General features: G+C 47.0%; 1 protein-coding gene across 2 annotated transcripts in view; it reads right to left on the minus strand.

Moving 5' to 3' along the window:
* Nucleotides 1-6032: 6032 nt before the first annotated feature.
* Nucleotides 6033-26143, minus strand: part of LOC147441048 (nicotinate phosphoribosyltransferase 2-like) — a 44999-nt gene continuing 24888 nt past the window's right edge. Inside the window, exons 6-15 of one of the 2 annotated variants that reach the window (XM_086482791.1) lie at nucleotides 20744-20819; nucleotides 20511-20612; nucleotides 20198-20314; nucleotides 20012-20070; nucleotides 19581-19755; nucleotides 19368-19502; nucleotides 19192-19299; nucleotides 18972-19080; nucleotides 6503-6615; nucleotides 6033-6344 (exon numbers count right to left, since the gene is read on the minus strand). In XM_086482791.1, coding sequence (XP_086338917.1) covers nucleotides 6267-6344; nucleotides 6503-6615; nucleotides 18972-19080; nucleotides 19192-19299; nucleotides 19368-19502; nucleotides 19581-19755; nucleotides 20012-20070; nucleotides 20198-20314; nucleotides 20511-20612; nucleotides 20744-20819 — 1072 coding nt within the window. In that variant the 3' untranslated portion in view covers nucleotides 6033-6266. The remainder of the gene's footprint in view (nucleotides 6345-6502; nucleotides 6616-18971; nucleotides 19081-19191; nucleotides 19300-19367; nucleotides 19503-19580; nucleotides 19756-20011; nucleotides 20071-20197; nucleotides 20315-20510; nucleotides 20613-20743; nucleotides 20820-26143) is intronic. The other variant, XM_086482792.1, reaches the window with a different exon arrangement.

Genomic DNA, 26143 nt, shown 5'->3' on the forward strand with positions numbered 1-26143 from the left:
AAATGGTGTTGCTGAGAGGATGAATAGGACCATACAAGAGAAGGTCAGAAGTATGTTGTCTAATGCACAGCTGCCAAATGGGTTTTGGGCTGAAGCTGTATCAACAGCTGTTCATCTTGTAAATAGGTCTCCTAGCAAGGTTTTGCAGAAGGATTCAGTGCCAGAGATGGTATGGCTGTGAGGCATATACTCACGTTCCAAAGGAATTTAGGAACAAACTTGAGCCAAAGAGTAGAAAGTGCATCTTTCTAGGCTATGGTAATTCTGGTGAGATGGGGTACAGACTTTGGGATCCCGAATCCAGAAAGGTTTTCCGCAGCAATGATGTTCACTTTAATGAATCCAAATATCATTCTAAACCAGAGAGGGTTGAGGAGATTAGAAGAGTTGTCTTCCAAGAAGATGGACCTGCACGTGCAAGACATAATGTCAGGGCTCAAGAGGAGCAAGGACAGGATAGAGTGGAACCAAAGGTTGTGGCTGAGCCTGAGCCACCTATTGTGTGTAGATCTGGACGTGTCACGCGACCTCCTGATAGGTTTGTTCCATCTATGAACTATGTCATGTTGGCTGATTGCAATGAGCCTTCATGTTACAAGGAAGCAGTGCAAATGAAGGACTCCGGGAATTGGCAATTGGCCATGCAGTCAGAGATGACAGCTCTGCATAAAAACCAGACATGGAAGCTAGTTAAATTACCACGGGGCAAAAAGGCTCTACCTTGTAAATGGGTTTACAGGTATAAGATCACCGCTCATGATAGTCAGCCAAAGTACAAAGCAAGGCTTGTTGCCAAGGGCTTTAAGCAAGAACAAGGCATTGACTTTGATGAAGTCTTCTCTCCGGTGGTCAAGATGACTACATTGAGATGCTTTCTTGCATTGGTTGCCATATTAGATTTGGTGTTGCACCAAATGGATGTCAAGACAGCGTTCTTGCATGGTGATTTAGATGTGGAAATTTACATGCAGCAACCAGAAGGGTTTGTTGAGGAAGGCAAGGAAGATTGGGTATGCCAGTTGTTAAAGAGTCTTTATGGCTTAAAACAATCACCGAGGGCATGGTACCATAAATTCCACAAGTTTATGCTTTCTCAAGGCTACAAACGTAGTGAGTTCGATCATTGTCTATATACAAAGAAGGCTAAGGATGGCAGTTGACTGATCCTTAATTTGTATGTGGATGACATGTTGATTGCTGGCAAGCACTTGGAAGAAATTTCAGCTTTGAAGTCAAAGATGGCAAAATCGTTTGACATGAAAGACATGGGTGAGGCAAGTCATATACTTGGTATACGCATTGAGAGAGACAGATCAAAGAAGTTGATTTGGTTATCTCAAACAGAGTATATTGACAAGGTTTTGCAACGTTTCAATATGGAGAAGGGAAAGGCATTGAGTGTTCCATTGCCACCATATGTGAAACTTAGCAAACAAGATTGTCCTGTGTCTAAGGAAGAACAGGCTAAAATGGATAAGATTCCATATGCGTCTGCAGTGGGTAGTTTGATGTATGCAATGATTGCTACTCGCCCAGACATTGCATTTGCAGTGGGAGTAGTAAGTCGATACATGTCAAACCCAGGCAAGAAACATTGGGAGGCAGTGAAAGGAATATTGAGATACTTGAAAGCTACAAAGAGTATGCGTATATGCTATGGGAGTCAGGAGCTAAGTGTAAAGGGTTTTACAGACTCAGATTATGCAGGTGACTTAGACAACCGAAGGTCTACGTCAGGGTATGTCTTTACATTGGCTGGTGGAGCAGTATCATGGCGTTCTAGATTACAAGATTGTGTTACTCAGTCTACTACAGAGGCTGAATATGTTGCAGCATCAGAGGCATGCAAAGAATCAATGTGGCTTAATCGACTAGTAACAGATTTGGGAATCAAAGAAGAGATGCATGTGTTATATTGTGATAGTCAAAGTGCTATACAATTGGCTCGCAATCCAGTTTATCACTCAAAGACAAATCATGTGGATGTGAAGTATCATTTCATCAGGGAAATGCTCGAGGATAAGCAACTTCAGCTTGTCAAAGTTCACACCACAGAAAATCCTGCTGATCTACTTACAAAAGGACTTCCCTCAGAGAGCTTTGCGCATTTTCGCAAGCAGTTAGGTGTAGGGTAGTACATCACTTCTCTACATCTCTTGTATATTAGCTTGTATAGTAGCTTCTCTCACACTTAAAGTACCACATTGGACTTTAAGTGGGAGGTTGTTGGGGTATAAAGCCCAATGTGGTCGCCCAGGTAAGTGGGCGGGCCGCCACGTATGTACACATGTTCTTTTGTAAAAACCTAATAAGAACTCACTATGCTCTACACATTACAGTAGAGCGAGTTCACCATATCGTCATGCTCTTCTTCTCGAACTCTCTCTCGTGTCGCACTTCCGCTCGTACTCCTTCACTTTTACCCCTTTTAATTTCTTTGTAGCCCTCTTAGTCTCTACTATCAACTTGTAGTTTGTTTTGGCGTTGTGGGTAGGTGTCGACAAGTAATTAGTCTTCTTGGCACTCTCCTCAATGGCTCTTTCCCAATTTTTGTTGGTCAACTTGCATCCAAACTTCACTCATGTACCTAAACACATTTGTTAAACCCACTTATGAAGTATCGTGCACAAATTTTTCTTCAGGCTTCAGAGGAGAAAATCGTGATTTTCTCTCATAGATTCTAATTAATGGCTTTTTGAGAATTTTGGCTATGGCTGTGCATTCACACACTCTTGTTCATGCACTTCATGCCATGAGTAACCTACTTTCCTAGATGCACTATCCCTCTTTGAGCTTTCCCTACTTTTAGCAAAAGATCCTTTCAGTGATATGCATATCCATTGATGCTGAGAGCACTTGTCTGACTTCTCTCTCTTAAAGATGCTCTACAAACAGCTCTCTAACTAAACTCTATTTTTTTTTTCTTGCGTTTTTCTCGCCTAATGCAAGATTCACAATTCTATCAGTCAATGAAGTCTTGCACTTAGCTCCAAACCTATCTAAAATACTTATCCTAATCGTCTAACATTTTTGCAGCGAGAAACTCACCACAATCACACGAAACAAAGACCACGAAAATCTTGGTCTCTTTTTCTAACCTATCTGACCTAACGGTATACTTAAGGCAATTTTGTCGGACTCGGCTGTGTTTGTTCTAGTTTAGGTATTCATTTCCCAGCAACGGTGCCAATGTCTCGAGGTACACAAGGGTCAACACCTTTCACATCTCTAAAAGAGACGAAAAACCAAGACGAAATGTGAATCCTGAGAAGAAAGAGAGGACAGGACTGTTGGCGGGCACCATACAGAAGTAGCTTGGCTAGGAATGCAAGTTCCATGTCAGTGTGCCGCTGTCCTAGGTCCATGCTCGGATTCGTGCTCATCCACTTTCACTCAATTTTTGTTGGCTTTACTTATTCAGTACGTTGGCTCCGTGTTCCAAGTGACAACCGCTTCCAGCGTGGATGGCCACGAGTGGTTTTCAAGAGTTCCTCTCCTTCTTGACGATGTTGTTGGCAGTAGGAAAGAACACGCTCATATTCCTTGTGGCTAGCAGGTTTCCAGAGAGAAAAACGTAGACATCTTTGCCCAGGAGGAAAGAATGTGCAGAGTTGCCGGTGCTTGCCAACTGCACCCAATGCGACACGAGCTTCACAACGGGTTGCGCCTCCGTGTGGGTGAGCTTCTTACAATGGAACCCTATCTCCATTGTTTGCGCAGAGAGCAGCATCGCGTCCACCTCCTCGTTCTCCACTATGCGGAGCTATGGCTTGCTGACCATGCCCGGAAAGCCTAATTCTTTGTAGAATATGTGCACCAGCGCTTCCTTTAGCTCACCTTCCTCCCCAAGCACCTTGTTCGTGAGTAGAGATGGCCCACGATTTCCCTTCCAAAAACCATTTTTGCCGTTTTCAATGGAAAACTATCTGTAGCCATCCGTGCCGACGAGGATGGCCACAAGGAGTTTTCAGTAAAGATGGGCCACCGTTTCCCTTCCAAAAATCATTTTCTTTATTTTTTTAAAAAAATGAACCATTTGACGAGGGCCTTGCATACTTATTTATTGGCTCACCTCTATTGACATTCAATGGAATCTTCATGAGATTCTTTCACTCTTCAAGGAGCTTCTTGCTTATCTTCAAGTGTTAATCATTTATTAAAAAAGCGAGTGTTGAACGAAAATTGTTTCAAGGTGTATTTTGTTGGCCTACACTACTCAGACGAATCCTTCAATTTTTCCGATTCAATATAAATTAAAAACAAGTTCAGAGATCGACTCACTACACCTGCAGTACTCCCAACACCAATGACTCTCGCTCCTGCAAGGTACTTAAGAAGATGGCTAGTTGTATGCGAGAAGAGAGAGAGAGAGAGAGAGAGGTGTGCCAATTGCCAGATAGGCTCCAAATGGACAAATAGAACATCTTTACCTGCCATCCTATCTAGCTTTATGTTTGATGGCAAGTTGCTCGGTTTTTGCCTTGCTCGAAAATATTGGCAGTTTTGGACAGATTCTCACAATAATTCCCACATTATGACTTACCTCAACATCATGAGCTTTTGTGAGGGAGGCACGGCATACCTAGCTATGTACGATTGGGGGTAGGGGACCATGGGCCAATCGTACATAGCTAGGTATGCGGTGCCTCCCGAGCAGAAGCTCATGATGTTATGCATTGTATGAAAAACACTCAAAAAGGCTCCCTTTTCCTACATGAGAAAATTTCTAAATCTTCTTGTGTATTTGGTAAGACTCGAGGACCCACACTTTTACCTTGAGATGCAAATTGGATATTGGAAAGGAACTCATTGATGAGAGAGAGAGAGAGAGAGATGAAAGTCAGAAAGGTGATAATGGAGGTTAAAAACTAGTTACTGTAGCACATTCTAACTATTGATGTAGAGGACTCCGATGTCAACTCCATCAATGCCAAGTCCCCCACTTACTATGCAGTATAAAAGTTCTACACAATGTCTCCACTCCAATACTCTTCTATCTTAACCCATGCCCTCTCCAATGAGTATCTTAAATGTACACAAACCCATAGTTATGACCTTTTTAAGGACATTGGAAAGAAAGAATAATGTCTCCTATACTCTTTAGCAAGAACAAGACTCTTTAAGTAGGATAGGCAATCACGAACGACACATTACTTGATCCGTATCCACTCGACTTTCACTCAATCTTTAACTAGTTCATTGTTGCACTTGTGCTGTGCCATTACCATGCCTCAATGCAACTAGTCTTTGCACAATCGTTGTGTAGGCCCCTTGTTGATAGATTGATTTGTGAAGACGAAAATTCGTCCTAGCTTAATGATTGGATAGATGTGAGCTCATAGCTTTCCATAAAATAAAGCTCAACCTCAAAAGATACAATTTCAAAGCCTAGTTACATTCTTCAATAGGCCTAGCCAGTGTTCAGGAAACGTGTGTACAATTGTGCCGCTTTGAAAATTTAAAAGTGCCGGTTAATAGCAAGAGGGAAAGGAAGAAACTATGCCTAGATTTTGTGAAAAATAGCATAAATATATTAGCTTAATTTATTAAATTTTCCTTTTTCACTGGAAAACGCATAAAAAGGAATTGTGTATGCTTTGGAAAATGGTTTTTCCCGAACACTGGGCCTACCGTAGCAACTAAATTTAAAGCATTAATCTGAGCCGTCACCAAACACCGTTCTACCCCGCTATTGCATGGGGTGAGCTTCAATTTAATAATTAGCAACTTCAACCCCTCCAATTTGTCAAAATAATTCTTGAGCTGACTAGCATGCACAAGCATTTCTTCCTTCACAAATATCCATGTGATTGAAAAAGACTATTTTTGTGTCTGGCGCTGCAAGGAGACCCGGATGATTTTTAAAAATGGTATGCAGGAAACAACTAATCACAAAGAGCTAATTTCTTCTCAGAAATTCACAATTTTTCAAAAATATTTTTTTTGCCTGACAAGTTCGAGGCCACCTGATGCCTCAAATTGTTGTTCTTAACTTCAATGCTGAAATAACAGCAAGTATATAAACCAAACAATTTCAAAGTTAAAATTAAATTACTGGTGTGCTTGCGCAGTTTAGCCCCCGGTTTAGACCAGGAAAAAGCTATTTTGGATTTTTTGGCTGTACAAAAAGGGGGCACGTTATTGAATTTGAGCCATGGCTTATCAAGGCCATAACAAAAAATGGGCTCTTGCTCGATGCTACTGACAAATTTTTGGTGAAAAAGAATCTTGAGTGAGATAAAATTACCCTACACATGCAAAGCCTCTTACCTCAACTCCCCAACAGGGGCTTCATTGAGCCACAAGAAATGAATGAAATCATAAAGTTTTCCTGTGACACTAACCTGGCCCCATTAAAAAAGTGTCAGACTAATAAAAAACCTTTTGGTATAGCAAGGTTTGCATACTACTCTCTCACTATGTAACAGACCTTGACAAGACACTGAAAAAACAAACAGTAAAACACACCAACTCATTGATGGACTCCAAAATGACTTCATACCTTGTAAGGTGTGGGATTCAAGGCACGCAGGTGATCGGGGCGCATTGCAGCAAGCTGTGCCTTACATCGCTTTCTCACACCTTCCAAACATGGCAAAGGCTCTGCAGAGATCCCTTTTGAACACATGCAAAGAAGATAAATGAGTGCATGTGCATGTGTGCTTGCAAGATGTATACATCATGCATGTATGATGATCTATGTACGTATGTTACTTGGTGCATGCATGGGAGGAGATGGGAAGATCTCAAACCTACAAAGCTAAGTCTCAATAAATATTCATTCTTTTATTTGAGAGAGAGAGAAATGAAATGAAATGAAATGAAATGTTATATTAACGTCTTCAAAAGGCCATAATGACCTATGAGACCAGAAAGTTACAAGGTGGTGGATCTGATACAAAGTCAGGGTAACAAAATAACCTAACAACAGTACAAAACAAAACAAAGATATATTCTATGGGATCTTGGATTGGTCAATGTGATCTAAGCAAAAAACTAAGCCAAAATGGGCGGCTTGTTGGGATAACTGAATCACAAAAGATCTAGCATCGGTCGTTGGCGAATCTCATCAATTTCCTCCATAGTTAGTAGTCTGACCGGGCGTCGTGCATGCCTGGCCAACGTGCTCCGAATCTTTTGTCGTAGCCTTCGTCGATGCTGTGTAGTCTTTCGCAGTCGTGGGCGCCTGGATTTCCCCAGTTCAATCGCTCGGTCGATCAGTGTGCCTCTCGTGTGAGACGAGGGGGAGCTCTGCTGTGGGGGTCGCTCTTGCGGCTGTCCCGTGTCTGCACTGAAGAAGTCTGTGATCCGTCTTTGAGACTGGCTGGCCTTGCCATTCAGCAGGCTCTCTCTGTGTCTGCGCAGCTCGAGCAAGAACAGACCCATGCATCTCTGATCTTCGTATCCCATTATTCTTGAGAGTGGTCCAAAACCCTCTCTGAACAAGCAATGGAAGCGGCCTCGTATCTCGTAGTAAACGGGGCAGCGGCATGTATAATGCAGCTCTGTCTCAGGTTCCAGGTCACACAAGGGGCATGTCCTGGCCTCTACTGGTACTCCGCTGTATCTCCCAGTTTCAATCCGTACCTGGTGAGACGATGTGCGTAACTGGCCAATAGCACATCGTATCCCATGAGACAAGTGGGTATCCATGTACCTTGGTCTCGTCACAAAACCATCTTCCGTGAGCTGGAGAAGAGAGAGAGAGAGAGAGAGAGAGAGAGAGAGAGAGAGAGATCTTTTTACGTCTAGTTAAGGCTGAAGTCGGCCTATGAGACAAATCAAATATACATGTGTGTGTCCTCCATGTGTCGAGAAAGGACAAAAGTGCAAAGTGACAAAATGTGGTCCTGCAGTGGTAGGGAGGGAGGGAGGGAGGGAGGGGGTGATTCATGGGAGGCTAGGATACAAGATACACGGTATATGAAGATGGGGTATGGAGCTTTTTCTCTAGGGGTATGGGTGCACATCTATACGCTCACAAAAGTACAATCATGAAGCACATCAACCTGACTAGCTCCATCCTATGTCAAACTGGGGGTGTAAGATTTAGGGCGTGGTTCAAGGGTTGAGTGTATGATTGTGGCTGGGTCTGACAGCATCTGAGTAAATCTCTCTTGGGCTGCCTGGTGGTGGTGAGTTTGGATCTCAAGGATCTGTGTGCCATGGTTGGAGTTCTGTATCAAGGGAATCTCCTAGCTTTGAAAAGCACTACAGAGATCTGGGCCAAGCAGGTCCCACTACTACAAGAAAAAGCTGGGAGTCAACCCATCCTCACCTGGACAACTACCACGGGGGAGGGCCCTAAGAGCCGTGTGCAACTCCTCAAGCTGAAGTGGCATCTCTAGCCTCTGACGCATCTCCTCAGTCACAAGGAGGCGGTAGGGACCAAGGTTGTGACGGTCAATGTCTGCCAGAACAGCTATACCAATTGGGTAGTTTTTTTAATTCCTATTACCTTGTGATGGGAAGGACTGAGGTAAATTGTAATCTTTCGTTGTTTTTGCAGGTGGTTCAGTATAAGGAGACAGAGCCTCTTATAAAGGTGGATACTGGATCGAATGAGCATGATAACACCCTCTGCTGCCCCCTATAGGTGCCAGCAGTGTGTCTCTCTGTCTATGTATCTCCACTAGGAAACGGCCAAACTGGTGCTGATCTGTTCTAGGGTGGGCTGGCTTGTGAAAAGTGCATGTGTGTCTGATTTTCTCATATGCTCTATATCTGTAGAGTCTAGACAAAGTGCTCCTCATCCTCAGTTACCATCTCAGTGCAACGTTTGCAGAACCTCTCAGCACGGGGGGATATGAGCAGCTCTTCTTGTCTATATCTCTACTCATGAGCTATGTGGCATGTATGTGTCCATGTAGTGTAGTCTCTAGATGAAATCCTCGTCTAGCATGGTCAAGAAGTGCTCACTGTAATACATCATCTTCAAGGGAAGAGGCTATCTAGGTGCAATCCTTGTCTCTGATGTAGAGCTGCCATAGATCTTGTAAGAGTAAAGTGTTCTTCTCACTGTGTGAGAGCTGGATGAAAGGTTGTTCCGGGTCATACTGGGAGGGTATCCATGTCTACTCCATGTGCTTCAAACCACTTTCTCACCTATGAGTACCGAACCTCATGCTCCCCTGACTCTGAAATCCGTCCGAAGGCCTCAAAAGCTATGCGTGCGAGTCTATCTGCTGGCATCTCTCTCATCCTCTGAATGAGGCAAGCTGTCTCAAAGATACCTTCAACTAGCATAAGTGGAGTAGCTAACTCTGCTCTAAAATGTCGCATGGTACTGAGGGTCTGGAGGAGTGGCCGTTCTCCTTAGACAGGAGAGGCAGAGTAGGATACATTTTGTAGCATGAGATTTTAAGGCTCGTTTTATTTGGATCCGCCTAGAGATTACACATGAGTAGAGTATATACATCGCCCTATGTTACTTTGCACCCGCACACCCGCACACCCACACGCTCCACAGCGTAAAGCATGATATATATTGAGGTACCTCCAAGGTCTGCACCCTTGCCCCCAGCTCGCCGTATGGAATATATGATCCCTTCTTTCCTTCTTCACGTGTTTTGAGCACCCTAGGCATGCATGTCAGACTATGTTCTACTTGTATCGGTGTGAGGTCATCATCTAGGTAGATGGATGGGGCTGTGAGTTCTCGTAGAATCACCCTCTATCAAATGAAAGAGGGGAATTGGAGGATGAGTGCCCTCTCTCTCTCTTTTAGGTCTTTGCTAGCTCTCCAAATCTTGTTGAAGGGGGGTGGCTCTTTTTCTTTGTACCCAAGCTTGGTACATAGTTCTCAACCATCCATGTCAGGTGTGGCGTCTTTCTTCTCCGCTATGCCCATGGCTCTTATTTTGAGGCGGCACGCATGTCCTATCCTCTCCTACTCAAGGGTAGTGTGTATGAGAAAAGGTTTCTTCTTCTTGGCTTGGCAAACGCACCTAAAACCCCCAAAATTGTACATGGTCATCTGAGAAGCCCAACAAGTGGGGCATTACCATATGTGCAAAGGGGAGAGAGAGAGATGCACGAGAGCAAATCATCCGCTACATGAGACAAGGGAGAAGGCAAGCTTTCCATTAAAGCTGTGATCACCTGCACCCACTACTCACACACACACTGTAGTCACAATGCACAAAAATCAGCCCCCTTCTCAAATAAGGGCACCCCCTCTTGTTGATGAATTTGGCAAATCCACTCGGAGCCGCCATGTGTCCACTTTGCCTCTTTTGAGTTAATTCCCTAGTACCCACGAACTTCTAAGTGTCCCGCGGGGCCTCAATGACTTTGAACTGAGCCTAGACATACTTTTACTACTCGGATTTCAGTGCCAACTCGTCCGACCAACTCATGTCGACTTACCCTTCACTGCTGCAAGTGAAACTATCGGTCGTTGGCCGTCTCACTGGCCACACAATGTCCGGCCATTTGTGACTTCAAAAGGAGGGTCCCAAAAATTAAATAAAAATCAAGGGAAAGAAACCACCAACTAAGGTTAGTGGTTGCCATAGCCTCATGACATACCCCCCCTCTTGAAATCGCAAACGTCCTCGATTGCATGCCAGATATACATGCCATAGATGCTTCCTAAGGCTATTGTTGTGATTCATGTAGTTGGGAGATGAGATCCCTCTTGCTCTTCTTCATGTAGTCGGGAGATGAGATTCCTCTTGCTATTCTTATAAGACAGATTGAGGAGAATTTTCCACCTCTTGGAGTCGATACAAAATGTAAATGCTAGGAGATTTGAGAGATGAGAACCAAGAAATAGCCTTGGCATGTATCTTTCGTGGATTTTGGGATCAAACCTTTGTGGTGATAGGCATATTTTGTATATTTGAACTTGGGGACTGAGCCCTCAAGATATTCAATTTGATAAAATATTGTGTGTGTGTGTGTGTGTGTGTGTGTGTGTGTGTGTGTGTGTGAGAGAGAGAGAGAGAAGAAGAAAAAGAAGAAGAAGATTGTTTTAACGTCTATGTGAGGCCGAAGTCAGCCTATGAGACAAATCAAATATACATGTGTGTGTGTCCTCCAGCTATCGGAAAAGATAAAACAATCCAAACTGGTACAAAATAAGGATAAGGATAAAAAACCTTGGTTGGTGATGGGATCATTGTTGGGGGGGTTGGGGGGGGTGGGAGCTCTAGTACTAGGTATGTGCATGTCTATATGCTCAGGTAGTACAACCTTGGTTTGTGACGGGATCTATGAGGGGGTCTAGTACTAGGGGTATGTGCATGTCTATATGCTGAGAGAGAGAGAGAGAGAGAGAGAGAGAGAGAGAGAGAGAGAGAGACGAAATGAAATGAAATGTTATATTAACGTCTTCAAAAGGCCAAAGTGACCTATGAGACCAGAAAGTTACAATGTGGTGGATCTGATACAAAGTCAGAGTAACAAAATAACAACATAACAAAACAAAGATATATACTATGGGATCCTAGACTGGTCGATGTGAACTAAGCAAAATGGGCGGCTTGCTGGGATAGCTGAATCACAGGAGAACTAGCATCAATCGTTGGCGGATCTCATCAATCTCCTCCATGGTTAGTAGTCTGACCGGGCGTCGTGCATGCCTGGCCAGAGTGCTCCAAATCTTCTGACGTAGCCTCTGTCGATGCTGTGTAGTCCTCCGCAATCGTGGGTGCCTGGACTTCCCCAACTCAATCGCTCGGTCGGTCAATGTGCCTCTGGTGTGAGACGAGAGGGAGCTCTGCTATGGGAGTGGCTCCTGCAGCTGTCGCGTGTCTGCTCTAAAGAAGTCTGTGATCCGTCTTTGAGACTGGCTAGCCTCGCCACTCATCAGGCTATCTCTGTGTCTGCGCAGCTCGAGCAAGAACAAACCCAGGCATCTTTGATCCTCGTATCCCATGACTCTTGAGAGTGGTCCAAAACCCTCTCTGAACAAGCAATGGAAGCGGCCTCGTATCTCGTAGTAGAGGGGGCAGCGGCATGTGTAGTGCAACTCTGTCTCAGGCTCCATGTCACACAAGGGGCAAGTCCTAGCCTCTGCTGGTACTCCGCTATATCTCCCAGTCTCAATCCGCAGCGGGTGAGAAGATGTGCGTAACTGGCCAATAGCACATCGTATCCCATGAGACAAGTGGGTGTCCATGTATCTGGGTCTCGTCACAAAACCATCCTCCGTAAGCTGGAGAAGATGGTCTCTGTAGAAAGCCATCTTCGTCATAGTTACCGAGGAACGCCCCCTAGCCCCCGTTCCGGCGTTCCGGGGGGCAGTTCCCTTCCCGAACGTTCCGGAACGTCCCGGAATGTCTAACGTTCCGGGTGGCCAATGCAAACCGGAACGGCCGTTCCGGAACGTTCCGAAACGCCCCCGGACCGTTCCGGAATGCCCCTGGAACGGCCAACGGCTACAAACAAATTTGGCAAAAATTGAAAAAATTGAAGTAAATGTTTGGGCTTCTTTTGAAAGTGTGCAAGGCCTCAAGGACTCATAAAATGCACCCCCCTCCCCCTTTCTCTTCACAAGCTAATCCTCAAGGCTCAAGCTCTCTCCCTCTCACTCTCAAGATCTCTCCCTCTCAAGACTCACTCTCTCAAGGCTCAAGGCTTCAAGCCTTCAAGCTCTCTTCCTCTCCCTCCCACTCTCTCAAATCTCTCTCTCTCTCTCTCTCTCTCTCTCTCTCTCTCTCTCTCTCATCATCTAGTCATAGCAAGGTTGAATGGTCTTCAAAACGAGTTTTTTGTGAGTATTAGAGTCAAAGCACTCTAATACTCCTTGTATTTAAACACAAGGAGCTAAAAATTGCACTATTTGGGTGTTTTTTATACCTCCCGTTCCGCGACGTTCCCGTTCCGGACCCCTAGCCGTTCCCCCGTTCCGCGGGGATCCCGTTGCCGTTCCCGTTCCGCGTTCCGGGTAACTATGAGATTCTTCGTGCCCAATTCCTATGCTGGCTCTATCCATGTCCTCCTAGTGTCTAGCTGGGTCAAGTTGAAACCGGCCCGTGGGGCGGTAGGCGTTGGCTTTCACCCGAAATTCTTTACTTTAGACACACACAGAGTACTTTGCAAAGGTAACCTGACGGGGATTAACACCTAAGTACACACACGGCTCGGAAGCTAGAACGCTCCGAGCAGACGCCGACAACCTGTAGGCCCCAAAATTGGCGTCCCTTTCGGTATTTCTTTATTCTTTAGCAGAGGGAATAAAACCTGTGATCTCCTACGAGCTGCCCTGCACAATCTAGGCTAAGAAACACCTGTTCTGGCCCGATTTCGGTAACATAACTGTACTAGGACGCTTCACAGTTAGTATCCCCACGCAATAGATGACTTTCCCGACGCATACGGACACTTTGCAAAACCTGGCGAGAATCTGCAGCACGCTGAATTCTCTGTTTTTTGCCCCGAAAATGCACCAGATCACTTGTACAGCGGTCTCCTCCCGTCTCCGAACCTCCTGGGGGTATTAGGGTCTGTTTAGGGTTTAGGGCCGAAACCCTAAACCTGCAAAAAATACACAGCAGGCTGTAATTCCCTGTTTTGGGCTCCGTTTCACGTGCCGGTCGCATCTGTAGCAAGACCTCGAGCTCCCGCACCTGTAGGGCTACTTGCCCTTTGAATCAGACGAGATTTCTCACGTGAAACCTCTCCGAATTCACATGTACCTGCGGGGGACTAGCCGTTAGCTAATCCAGTACCTGTGCAAGAGGCTCTTGCCTCGGCAATCGCGCATGAACCCACATAACTGTACATTGGTCAAATGAAAAGCCCACTAGAGGGGCATAACAAACTGCTCATAGGGGAGAGAGAGAGCAGTGCGTAGCGTGCAGGGCATCGCTCCTGGCACCGCACTGTACATAAGGGGGAAAGGAAGAACTCCATAGCTCTTAACCTGTGACAAAATGCAAAAGGAGGCCTCTCCCAGCATAAAATCGAGCGCCCCCTCTGCTGCCCTTGACCTGTAATGCATCTGTGAACAAATAGATGCAAAAAGGGGAAGATTTCCATGCCTGCCAAAACCTGCGTATCGCTGAAAACGCAGCAAAACAGTCCTGTAAACACGCATTTGATGCCTTCCAATGCTGAAAATGAGCTCCTTGGTCCTAGGTGAGGTTATGGGAAGCTCAAAAATGGAGAGAAATGGCTGAAAATCACAGTTATCAGCCTCCAAAAGTGCTCCAAAAAGTCAGTTACGAGTTTTGTTCTCCCAAACTTGGTAAATTGGTCAAAAAGTGCCACTTGGCACTCATACATGCAATTTCCCCGCATTGGGCTTCCTGCTTAAAAATCTCTCAACAAGTGCATCAATTAACTTTGTAGCAGAGTAATAAAATGTTCCCCTTGTCATTCCGAAGGCAATGATGCGAACACATTTCACGGCCCAAAATAGCAGTTCCCTAAATTTTAGGAGATGCTTCCGTTGGGCTCCCACTGGTCATCTGACCATCTATCCTCATTGGGACCGCATCCAAAAGTGCAATGTGGCCCAACTGTGGGATACTTTCTGTTGGTGATCCCACCTTGACTTTATGCCTTTATTGAGTTCACTTCCTAGTATCCACCAACTTGCTAAGTGACGGGGGGGACCTACATGATCTTGAACTGAGCCTAGACAAACTACCGTTCACATTGGCCATACAATGTCCGACCATTTGCAGCTTCAAAAAGAGGGTCTCAAAAATTAAACAAAATTCATTCGAAAGAAACCAACAACTAAGATTAGCAGTTGCCACGTCCTCGTGACACAGGTCTTGGCGGATGAGCCTGGTGATCTCAGACTGTGTAAGAGTGAGAGATGGTGCATCCAGTGAGTACTGGAATGGTGGCAGCCTGTCTATGCTGAACCCATGCGCCTGAAACCATGATGCCATCTCCCCATACCAACATGTTGTATCTCCTTGCATGGCTAACTGTCGAGAGGACTCAAGTGCAATGCGAGCATATCTGTCTCTAGGAAGTTTCCATGTGCGGTGTATGAAGGAGACTGATCTGGTGAGCGCCTCAACCACTAGTGGGGGGGCCGCTAGCTCTGCTCGGATAATGGCCCGTGGTACTGATGCCTTGGCTCTAATGAGCCGCGAGATCATAGAGACGAGAGGTTTCTCCATGTTTCCCCATCCATCAGTGCGACTGGGCCTCCCGTGGTGATCCAATGAAGGTCCCCATATCTCAGCTCCATAGAGCAATGCAGAAGCCACCAAAGTGTCAAAGAGCCAGAGCTTCGTCCGGGGCTCCTGAAACTGAACCTGCGAACACATCCTCTCCAATCTACCCAATGCTGCGTGGGCTCTAGTCAGTCTGGTCTCTGCTGCTCTTCTGAGTGAGAATGCAGGTCCAATAAAATCCACTCTCAAGGTAAGTGTAGGCATCTGTGTACTCCACAGTCTCCTAGCCGTATGTGAATGTAGGTGCTTACCTCCTGATCCACTGTGGGGTGGTATTAAACACCATAACCTTGGTTTTACTAAGGTTGACAGACAAACCACTTTCGTGGGCAAACCTATGCAAAGCATCCAATTGACGTTGCATTCCCTCCGGAGATTTGGAGATCAACACAATATCATCAACATATAACAAAAGTGGAATCCATGTCCCTGCCAACTGTGCACCTCTATCACATCGCTCTCAATGTAGTCAATAACCTCATCCACATACATACCGAATAGAGTAGGAGAGAGCGGGCAGCCCTGCTTCACCCCAATAGTGGAGTGAACCGGTGTAGATAGTCCCTCAGGGGTGCATACATACCCTATTACTGATCTGTACAATGCCATGATCCCCCAAATGAGCTCTGTGGGTACTCCCATCTCCTGTAATCTGCGCATCAATCTAGCTCTGGGTACTGTGTCAAAGGCTTTGCGAAAGTCCACAAAGCTACAATAGATCCGTCTCCCATGAGATCTGCCCTCCTCGATGATGGCCCTAAGTGTCAAGATATGGTCAAGAGTAGAGAAGCCTCTCCTGAACCCTGCCTGCCCAGCTGCACGCATTCCTTCCCTCTCTGCCCATCTACTCAATTGCTGCTCAAGAATGGATGCATACAACCGTGCCAGTGTGTGTCCAATCATGATAGTGCGATAATTCCCAGGCTCCATGGGGTCTCCTGACTTGAAGATAGGTACAATCGTAGATAGGCTCCAAGTGTTCGGTAGGCCCTCACACATGGCACGGTTAAACATAACTGCTAGAAGCTCTGCTAGTAGGTCTTTGGCATGCATGAAATGCTCAGCGACTAAGCCATCATGATCATATGCTCTCCCAGTCCTCATCCTGTCAATGGCTTTCTTCACCATCTCAGCGGTGAAAAAAGCACATGTGTGTGGGCATGGATCGGGGGGGTTGGGAAGGGGCGGCTGTCCAGGTACTATGTACAAAGATGATGCGTACTGACCCCAGGTCTCTGTGGAGGTAACAGCGAGGGGGGGGGGGGGGATTGCTCATGAAAGAGCCACCACGCCTCACGCGAGTCTTAACTCAAGAATAGCTGGTATAGATCATGCTCGAGTCGAGCCAAAAATGCCCTCTTCTTTCGCCGCACCAGGCGTCGGAAGTCAATCTGTGACTGTCTGTGAGTGACGTCCCCCAAAAGCACCTCCCTCTGAAGTCTAGCTCTAGTCTAGCGGCACTCCTCATCGTACCAGCTGTTCTAAGGCATGCTCCATGATCGGCGTCTCTGCTCAGGCTGGGTGTGTGGGTATGCCTCTGCTGCTGCATCATGTAATGTTTGTGTCAGTATAGTAGTTAGCTCCTCTAGAGGTCGCCCCGGTTCCTCAATGCATAGGCGTCTATAGATCCCGTCTATGTATACAAAATCCGTCTCCCGCGTAAAGGTGTAGCGGGTAGGGGCTGCTACCCGTGGCCTATGTGCTACACTGAACTGGAAAGAGATGGTCATGGACACAAGAGCATGATCCACTGCCACCCCGACCGGTCTGGGCCCAATTGTGAGATCCTGGATACTAGAGATGAGATTCAATTGTGCCATGACATAGTCCACTGTGCTGGCTCCATGTCTGTGTGGGAAGCATGTGAAACCTCCCGCAGCAGGAAACCTTTGTAGGCCATTCAAGATGGCCAATCCATGTGCGGTGCCCATGTCTATCAGGTGTCGCCCATACTCGGTATATTCCACATCGTGTGATAGTCTGGACAAGCCCGTCTCTACAACATCTAGCTCTCTCAGCATCTCCTCTTAAGTATCATAGAACACTGTCTGGTGATGGGCAGTCCTAGCATTGAAGTCCCCTAGAATGATAATGTCACCATCTCTAGAGAACTCCCATATGTCATCGTCCAAAATAGAAAAAGGGGATTGTCCTCTGGGTGATGCATAGATTGATGTACTCGGGGGGAAGTAGCAAATAGCAATGTAGAGATATCTGCCTGTCTCTGCTTTCAATCTCACCCACATGTACCTAGCTTGCTCATCCCTACGGGCTATATGTATCAATGGTTGCAGATCCTCTCTAAATAACACTGCCACTCCCCCCGAGCCCCGTCCTCTGTGCTCTGAGCGTGACTCCTATTTGTAAGCTGTCTCCCACCTGTATCCACTGATGTGAGGCATGGATTGCCCAGGGGCCTGGTGTGTCTCAGAGTAAAAGATGATGTCTCTTCCGGTAAAACTATCCTCAAAAGCACCCACATCAAGACGCATAGATCCATTACAGTTCCAGGCAGCCACTTTGAGTGTGGTCCCATAAGTCTCGCACCGTCATGTGGAGCGTCGCTCTAGTATTACCACTCTTCCATCTCGGTAAAAGGCAATCTTGCCTTTTCCCCTTGCCGCTCTAATCTCCGGCATTACTTCCTACATATGAGCGATCTTTGAGAGGGTAAGATCATCCCCGAGAAAGATGCCCGTCTCTTTAAGAGTTGGTCTTTTCTTCAAGAAAGACTTCTTCGCTTCCATGGAGGGAAAACGGAGGATGAGTGCTCTTTCTTTTGAGGTTTCCCCACTGCTTCCATTTTTCTTTATGTTGCCCACTCTCCAGGCTCTTGTGTGTGTCGGCTCATGAACCCCCCATCAAGGCCATGAGTTCTTTTACCTCTTCGTCCACATTGCCTTTGTCTTTAAGACCGCAAATTCTCACATGTAAAGCGCGCACACGTCTTCCGTGCTCCTTCTCTAGTGTCTGATTAATGATAGTGGGTGTGGACGTGGACGTTATCTCCTTGCCTTTTCCTTTCTGGACCACCTCGATCCATTTCTCGGCTTCCGCCTTCTGTTGAATTTTTGTAAGAACATCCACCCAAGAAGTCGTCATCTCTTTGTGTTGCTCTTCTCCCTCTTTGATGGCCCGCACTTGCTCCTTGATCGTGTTGATTTCTTCGATTACTGAGGGTTGCAGTTCGCCCTCTTCCAATGTGTTTCTTGATCGTGCTTCGGTAAGATCTTTCTTGAGTGACGCAATCTCTTCATCCTGAGTCGTCACTTGGTCTTCCAGTGTATTTATCTTGCTCTCTTGGATCAGCACGTATCCTTCGAGCATTTTTATTGTGCCCAAGAGATTGCGGTTCATCTTGGTAATGGTCTCCGTCATTTCCTCTTTGCACTTTTGAATGGCATCCTCTAGGGGGTCGGCTTTATTGTTCAGCTTCCTCATGCTTAATCGCCGTCCGAAAAAGAGCCACTAAGCACACATATGCATCCACACTATGCATACATTATCTCCCGCACCAAGCGTACATCCGCATTAAGCATACATTTGCCGAGAAAATCTCCTATCTGAATTTCTGGATTCCCTTGTGGAAAACTGCTGGGCCTGTACTAGGGCAGCGGGCGTGGTAGTTGGGCGAGTGGGGGAACGCGAGGAGGTATGGTAGGGGAGGGGCAGCGCAAGGGCGTGGCAAGGGGAGGGGGGGGGCAGCGCGTGGGCGGGGCTAGGCGGGTGGGGCAACACGAGGGGCGTGGGCAGCTGGGGGAAGGCGAACAGAGAGCGAGAGAGAGAGAGAGAGAGAGAGAGAGAGAGAGAGAGAGAGAGAGAGAGAACCTGATTTTCCAGCCCAAAAGCATTTGTAAAGTTTCTCAACTTTTGTTGGGGCCACATACGCTCTCCTTGATTCACTAAAAGGATGCCGACAAAGTGTTCGTTCATCAACCTGTTCAATCATTGTCAGGACTTGTGAGCTGAACTTGTATAAACATTTATGAAAAGCCTTTAAAAAAGGTTACTGAAGATAAGTGCAGAAAAAGATAAAAGTTCATCAAACCTTTGGTACAGGCTCATCCACACCTTTCATCAAATCTACTAAAGCATAACCCTCCACTCCATAAAGCCTGTAGGCTTCTTTCTTGCATGGTATTGTAACCTGTTGCGCCTTATTGGGAACAAAACCAGAAATTCAGGCACTGCCAAATAATATGGACACGAACTGATAGATCTGACCTTCACTATGTCTTGAGATAATTTCATCCGAGGCTGCTTATTAATCTCAACCAGTTTGTACACACAACCCAGCGCAGGCTGTGATGAGCATGTCACAAGATGCGTCCCTATTCCAAAAGCGTCAATTTCATGACCCTGTCGTTGCTAAGATGAGGTCATGGCCAACATTGACAACCCATCCAGGAGGACACTGCAACTGAAAACGAAACTAACCTGTTTATTTAAAGCCTCTAGTGTTTCTTCATTTATATCATTGCTTGCTGTGATTGTAAGGTTCCCAAAACCTGGAACAGTAAATTCCTTCTCTATGACTGAGAAGATTTTCCGACATTGCTTTGAAAGATAGGCAAGATCGCCAGAATCCAACCTGATGCCAAGTGCCTTGTAGCTGCAAACAAGAGTTCATGGCAGCTTTAGCACCACATTTGCAGACATAGTATGCAATATTGGGTCAAAGCACCTTTATCCAGCTAAACCCTACAGGTCCTTTTAAATTAGCTTCTCAAAATTAATGCCCTCAAACAAGTTTTTCAAGACAAAAGCCAGTCCCTAGCCATTCAGATCAGTCAATGAATTTTGTGTGCACCAGTTCCTTCAAAACCCTAAAAGGTGCTAACAATGCAACTTTAAATGCACCAGCTTACCCAAGTTCATTTAATGCCAAGGCAACGGCACAAAAATTTGGAACTCCACTTCTCATGACCTGGAAGCAAGAAAAAAGCACAATTCAATACTGCTGTTCTTCTGACAACAAAGTCAGCTGCTAATGCATTGTGTAAATATTCATCAAAATTTTGCTCCACAAATAAGTTTTCAATATTAAAACCCACATCAAAGGTATCCACCAGGGCTTGAAATTGCGTTGGAAAAGATATTGCATAGGATACAAAGGCTGCTAGTTCACTTCGATTTGTATACGAAAACAGGCCCCTGAAAGAATCTGTTGCCTGCAGACCCAAAGATAGCATCAGGAACTGTGCTACATAGATATGCCAGAGCTTGCACCTATCACTAAGCATCACAGCAACAACTAATATTACTACTCAACATTGTCTTTCTTGCTCTTTCTGCTACCAATAGACTTATTAAACAGCAATGCCATGAGTTCTTGCTACAACAAAAGGAGAGAACTAAACTTTGCACCTGTAGCTTGCTCAACCAACGCTGTGTTAGTCCAATAAAATCATCACATTTTTCATTTCCATTGCTGTTAGGAAGGGATCTCTCTGTTATCTCCTCGACACCCTGAAAAAAAAAAAAACACCAGCAATTTCTTCATGTCACAAACATAATACTAATAACTACATCTTGAGCCAATCTCATTACACCCTTGTAAAGCCATGAAACATTGAAGTGACTAGTAATAATATTTTTACCATAAAGGAGCTGACAAAAGCATGTGAATGTGTACCCCGAACAGGTATTCCAAACCTTCGACCTGCATCAACATTGCTGTACCTCAAGATGATCAATGGTTTTAGCGGAACCGGTATAACACAAACGAGAGCAGAGGCGTGGGAAAATGTTAGCTACACTTATTATTCAGACATAAACAGAAAACATAACAGCACAAAAACATGAGCAGAACATGAAAGACTTATTCATTAACTTCCATATCCAAGATACAAAAGCAGTTCTTGAAGTACCCTCAGACAGACACAAGATGATATGACAATAACCTCTCTCATAGAAACAAGGCAATGAGAGAACAGGGATTTGGGACGGGGGGCACAAGCTCACAGTCGAAGACAGCTAGGGACCGCAGCGGAAGGGAGGGATTCTGGCATGTCAGATTCTGTTCCCGAAACAGAGTCCAGTTGGAAACGGCTGGCCAATGGCCCAACCATTTTAAAAATAAGCCGTTCTTGACTCTTTATGGAGCAATCTCTTTGCTAACTGGCTCGAGAGGCTAGAGCTCCGTGGCCCCCACAGGGCACAAGAGCCAAGTGCTTCCAACAGTTAAAGAATTAAGCAACCTCCATTCCACCTTGTAACCTTGGGCCCTGGCTATAAAAGGGAGCCACCCTCAACACTAGACACACTTTCAACCCTCATAGAGTCAAGTGCCAGGTCATGGCTTATGGGTTCAACAAGTCAACTCTATCGTAGGCCTTCTCAAAATCGAGAGGAAGTATCACCAGATCCTCACCACGGAGCCAAGGATACTACACTCCTTGACAAAACCTGTCTGTGTCCCATGTATAATGCTCTCTAGAAGTGGCTGAAACCTCAGACTCAGAGCCTTGGCAAGAATTTTGTAGGATGAGTTGAGGATAATGATGGGTCGCCACTATCGAATCTCATCCAAGGAGCCACCCTCCTTGGGAATGAGGTAAATCAGGCCCTCACTCATGTTGTCAGGCATCTCTCCTATGTGCAAGATGTACGGAAAAGCGCTGCAAAGATCTGAGCCAAGCAAATCCCAGTACTCCAGGAAAAAGCTGGGAGTCAAACCATCCTCACCTGAACAGCTACCACGGGGGAGTGCTCTGAGAGCCTCGAGTAGCTCCTCTAGCTGAAGAGGTAGCTCAAGCCTCTAGCGCATCTCCTCAGTCACAAGACAAGGCATCTGTGCCCACACCTGGTCTCTGCATGCATCCTGGCGCTCTGACTGAGGCTCTGCTGACAGTAAATCTCAGTAAAAGTCAGTAGCAATTGCATGCATATCCTCTGGCTCTAAAGCAACTGACCCGTCGGACCTCCTCAACTGACTGACCTTGGCATGCGTATGCCGGGGTCCCACTGCCTCAAAGAAAGCGCCTGTCACGCTGTCACCCCAACATGGGTCCACTGAGATGCCTGTCAATGGAAAGCAAACTCATGGAGCCTCTCCTCTGTGCTGACGATCTCCTGGCGAGCCTGCTGCAACTGCTCCTCCAACCAAGGACTATCTGGATGCTGCTCTTGCATCCTCTGCAGGGCCTCTCTCGCTGCAGCCAGGCGAGCCGAAGACTCCTGAAGAAAGAAACGACTAAGCTGAGCAAGTCCAGAGGCCACTCTGTCAGCAGGAGAATCCTGTATGTCTAAGCTCTCTATCCAAAGAGCCTCCACTCGCTCTCTGAGCGCAGAGTCCAGCAAGACCCTCTCAGGGATGCGCAGCATCATGCTCCCCATCCTCTGCCTATCAGTCACTGTGAGGATCACTGGTGCATGGTCCGAAAAGGAAGTCCCAGCCAAAATGCCAACAATCCCACCCAAGTCACTGAAATGATCACTAGTGTAGAAGCGATCTATCCGAGATAGATTCACTCCTCCCACTCTACGGTCCGAACAAGAGAAGGCCAGGCTGTCAGGTGGCCTCACAAAGCTAGAATGTTGCCACACATCTGAAACCCGCAGTCATACATAACCTCTCCCAAGCTGCCAACTCATCTCCATGCACGGTAGTATGGCTACCTCCAATCCTGTCAGTTGGGTCCTCCAACATAGTGAAGTCTCCCCCAATGCACCATTGCTCTGCCTGCAGCAGAGACTCTGCAATGTGAGCCCAAAACTCTCCACGAGCACTTGCCACATTGGGCGTGTAGATGTTCAGGAAGCCCATAAGGCAACCCTGAACCTGCATAGTAATCCACTGAGCCCTGCCTGGAACAATAATCCCTCTGCCCACAATGACCTGCTGCAAAGAGTCCGCAATGGTCATACATACCCCACCTTGGATGCCTCCAGGTCCAAAAGTAGCTGACCAAAACGTATCATAGCGACCACGCAAAATCTGACATCGCCGAATGCGGCGATCACAAAGATGATACTTTTGTAGCATAAGAATGTCAATCTCACCACCCACAAGGCATCTCTGTAGCTCCTGATGCAGCCGACCCCTCTGACGCTGAAACTGGGAGCCTCCTAATCCCTGCACATTCCATGAGATGATCCTCATGAAGTCAGTGAGAGAAAACATATGTTGCCACAGTAGCCAACCTCGCTATCTTTGAGGCCGGTTTAATTGAGGAGTAATCCACATCCGAACGACCTCTAGACGAGCGCGCCAGAAGTGACTGTCCCGCCCAGGCCCAAGCCGAGCGTGCAGCCCGAAGGGCTACATCCTCTGTCCAAGAATCCTCATGCACAAATACATAACATGGAGGGCACTGAGTGTCAGCAAACAAATGCACCACAATGTGCCTGCAACCCGCTGCATCTGGAAGTGTCACGCTGAACTTGGCAAGAGGCCAAAGTGTCTGCACCAAATCAGTCACCGCTAAGTCCCCTGTGTGGTGTGAGAACTCAGTAGCCTGAATCTGGAGCCAGTCAATGACTGTGTGCAGGGTCCACTCTATGATATCCCTACCACACAACGGAAAGGAGAAACCCACCGCTGTGTCCAGGGCCTCAATGCCTCTAGCTGCAAGAAAGAGGACGTGGACTCGAAAGCTTGCCTCCTCCAAGTCGGGAGAAGAGTCACCCAGAAACCAAGTGAAGCTGTAGTCAAAGAAGTCCCAACGTCTACGAATGTCGAAGGTGGTTAGACCTCCAGGGACCGCTGCAAAGGGAGAAGTGTGCACCAAAAAAGGCGGCCTTAGGTGTGGCTGTCCCTCTCGAGCCACACGGCTCGTAGCGAAAGCACTACCAAGAGAACGCCTCGCGGCAGGAGCGTATCCAGTACCCTGCGTCTGAGGAGGAGTGGCGGAAGGGTCGGGAGACGAGGCTGTGGGCCCCATCGGGGAGAGAGGAGGGGCGGGAGGCAAAGGTGGAGGTGGGGAAGGGGGGGGGGAAGGAGGAGCAGCAGCGTCTGAGGGAGGAGGAGGCGGTGGTGAAGAAACTGAAGTGGACGGGGCCTCCTCGGGCAGGTCCTGCTGAAGGGGGTCAAAACGGTTCCCAGTCGGAACCCAGTGCTGTTGAGCTGCAGAAGGTCAACCACCGGGGGGAGCAGTGGGTCAAGCCCTCCCCTATCTGCGACGGCCAGGCACCTGCTGCCAACCATCAACTGGCTGATCACTCGTCTCTGTCGATGTACCAAGCTGTGCGTCCTGTGTATCTGGCTGCTTGGCATGCTCAACCTTGGGAGGCTGCGCATGCGCTGTGGGTCGAGGTCTCCTGCGAGGAAAGGCCTTTGCCATATGGCCCATCTGCCTGCAAATGAAACACTGGTTCGGGTGACCCGAATACTCCACACTTTGTCTGATCCATCCCCCACTCACCCTAGGAAGCAGCACCACCTTGGGGAGGGAGTGCGTGTCACGAACGAGAACCCGCACAGTAGGTAAACCTGTGGCCTTGGCCACAATTGAAGCTGCCGTGCATGGAGACTCCAGAACTGTCCCGAACATGGAACCAATCCTAGGTAGGAGGGGAAGGTACTCTCGCCTTAGACCTAGGAAACAGATCGAAATCGACAAGTCTGCCTCCTCCTCGAGCACATCTGTATTAGGGTCAAAACCGTGATGCCAACGTCGGTAGTAAGCTCGGGCTGCTCTGATGCCGAGTGAGCTAATCGAAATCACCTTGGTCGTCCTGTCTGCAGACTCAAACTCGACCTGGTAGTACCCTCTCCCGAGGATCTGGAAATTGGTGATCTTGCCCACATCGGAGAGAAGACGAGCCTGTAGTAAATCCCGAACCTCGCCCCAACTGGGCCAAGTGCCAATGGTCTTACAGATAACCGAAGTGGCTTGCAAGCGCTCCACTTCGGCCATCAAACTCACTTGCTCCTCTGGCGAGAGAGCAAGTCGAAGGGTCGGCTCCGCGGTGTCAGGCGAGGGGGCTTTAGTGGAGTCCCTCTGAGGTGGAGTAGAAACCGCCATTCTGTGTCTGCTGCTGAGTCGAGGAAGGCGAAAGTGACGCAAAGCTCCGAGAAGGCTGCAGGGACAGACTCTTGCGAACTAGGAAAAGAGGTTGGCGGCGGGGGGGGGAGGGGGGCTGTACGCTGGCAGGCAGCGCAGAGTGCAGGGCAGGGCAGGGCAGCGCCGTGCGAGAGCCGGGGGGGGGGGGGAGGGAGGCGATGGCGAGGGAGAAGGGCTGCAGGAACGAGCGCAGGGGAAGGGGGGGAGGGGGCGAAGGCAGCGGCAGCGAGCTAATACTGGTGAACATTAACTATGTCTCCTTAAAAAAGAGCCTGAGAAAAATTTCTTGGAATATTTCGAGCAATTCTTTCATCACCCACCTGCTATCTGCAGTCAACCTAATTAAGCCAGATTCTTCTAAAAAGTCTTTGATAATGCAATGACATGGGATTTAGCAGTCAAAGCAAAAAGGTTTCGCAAGAATCAAAGGTTAAAGACAAAGGTTTCAGATAACTCAAAGACTGAAGATTTTCGAAGATTCAATGCTTTTCCAAAGTGAAGTCATTCCTTTAACCGAGGCTCTCATTTTAAATGGGAGGGAATGTCACGATTGTGACTATGTTACAATATCTACTCCTAGTTGCAGATATGCAAAGTGCCATGCCAAGGAGGACCCCTACGCTTGGATCGTCACGACCTTTCACTCAAGAGACATGCCTCTTCACCAAAATCCACACTCCTTCGACGATTGGTCACACCCCTTCGCTCTACGGTTGCGACTCTTCGTCTAATGGTTGCAGCTCTTCGCCGAAAGGATGTGTCTTTACGTCTAAAGTCATGTCTCTTCACCATGAGATGTGTCTTTTCATTTGTGTCTCTTCGTCTCCTATAAAAAGGACCTATTGTACTCAATTTTTAAGCATTTAATCATCAATCAAACACACATTCAGTCTCTTGAGTCTCAATTTGATTTTAAGTATGAAGTTTTAAGTCTTAATTATAGGATTAGCACCACTAATCCTCACAAAACGGATTGTTTCAGTGACAGACTAC

Source organism: Adiantum capillus-veneris, chromosome 15 (assembly GCF_014529385.1).
Source record: "Adiantum capillus-veneris isolate H3 chromosome 15, ASM1452938v2, whole genome shotgun sequence".
NCBI classification, from domain to species: domain Eukaryota; kingdom Viridiplantae; phylum Streptophyta; class Polypodiopsida; order Polypodiales; family Pteridaceae; genus Adiantum; species Adiantum capillus-veneris.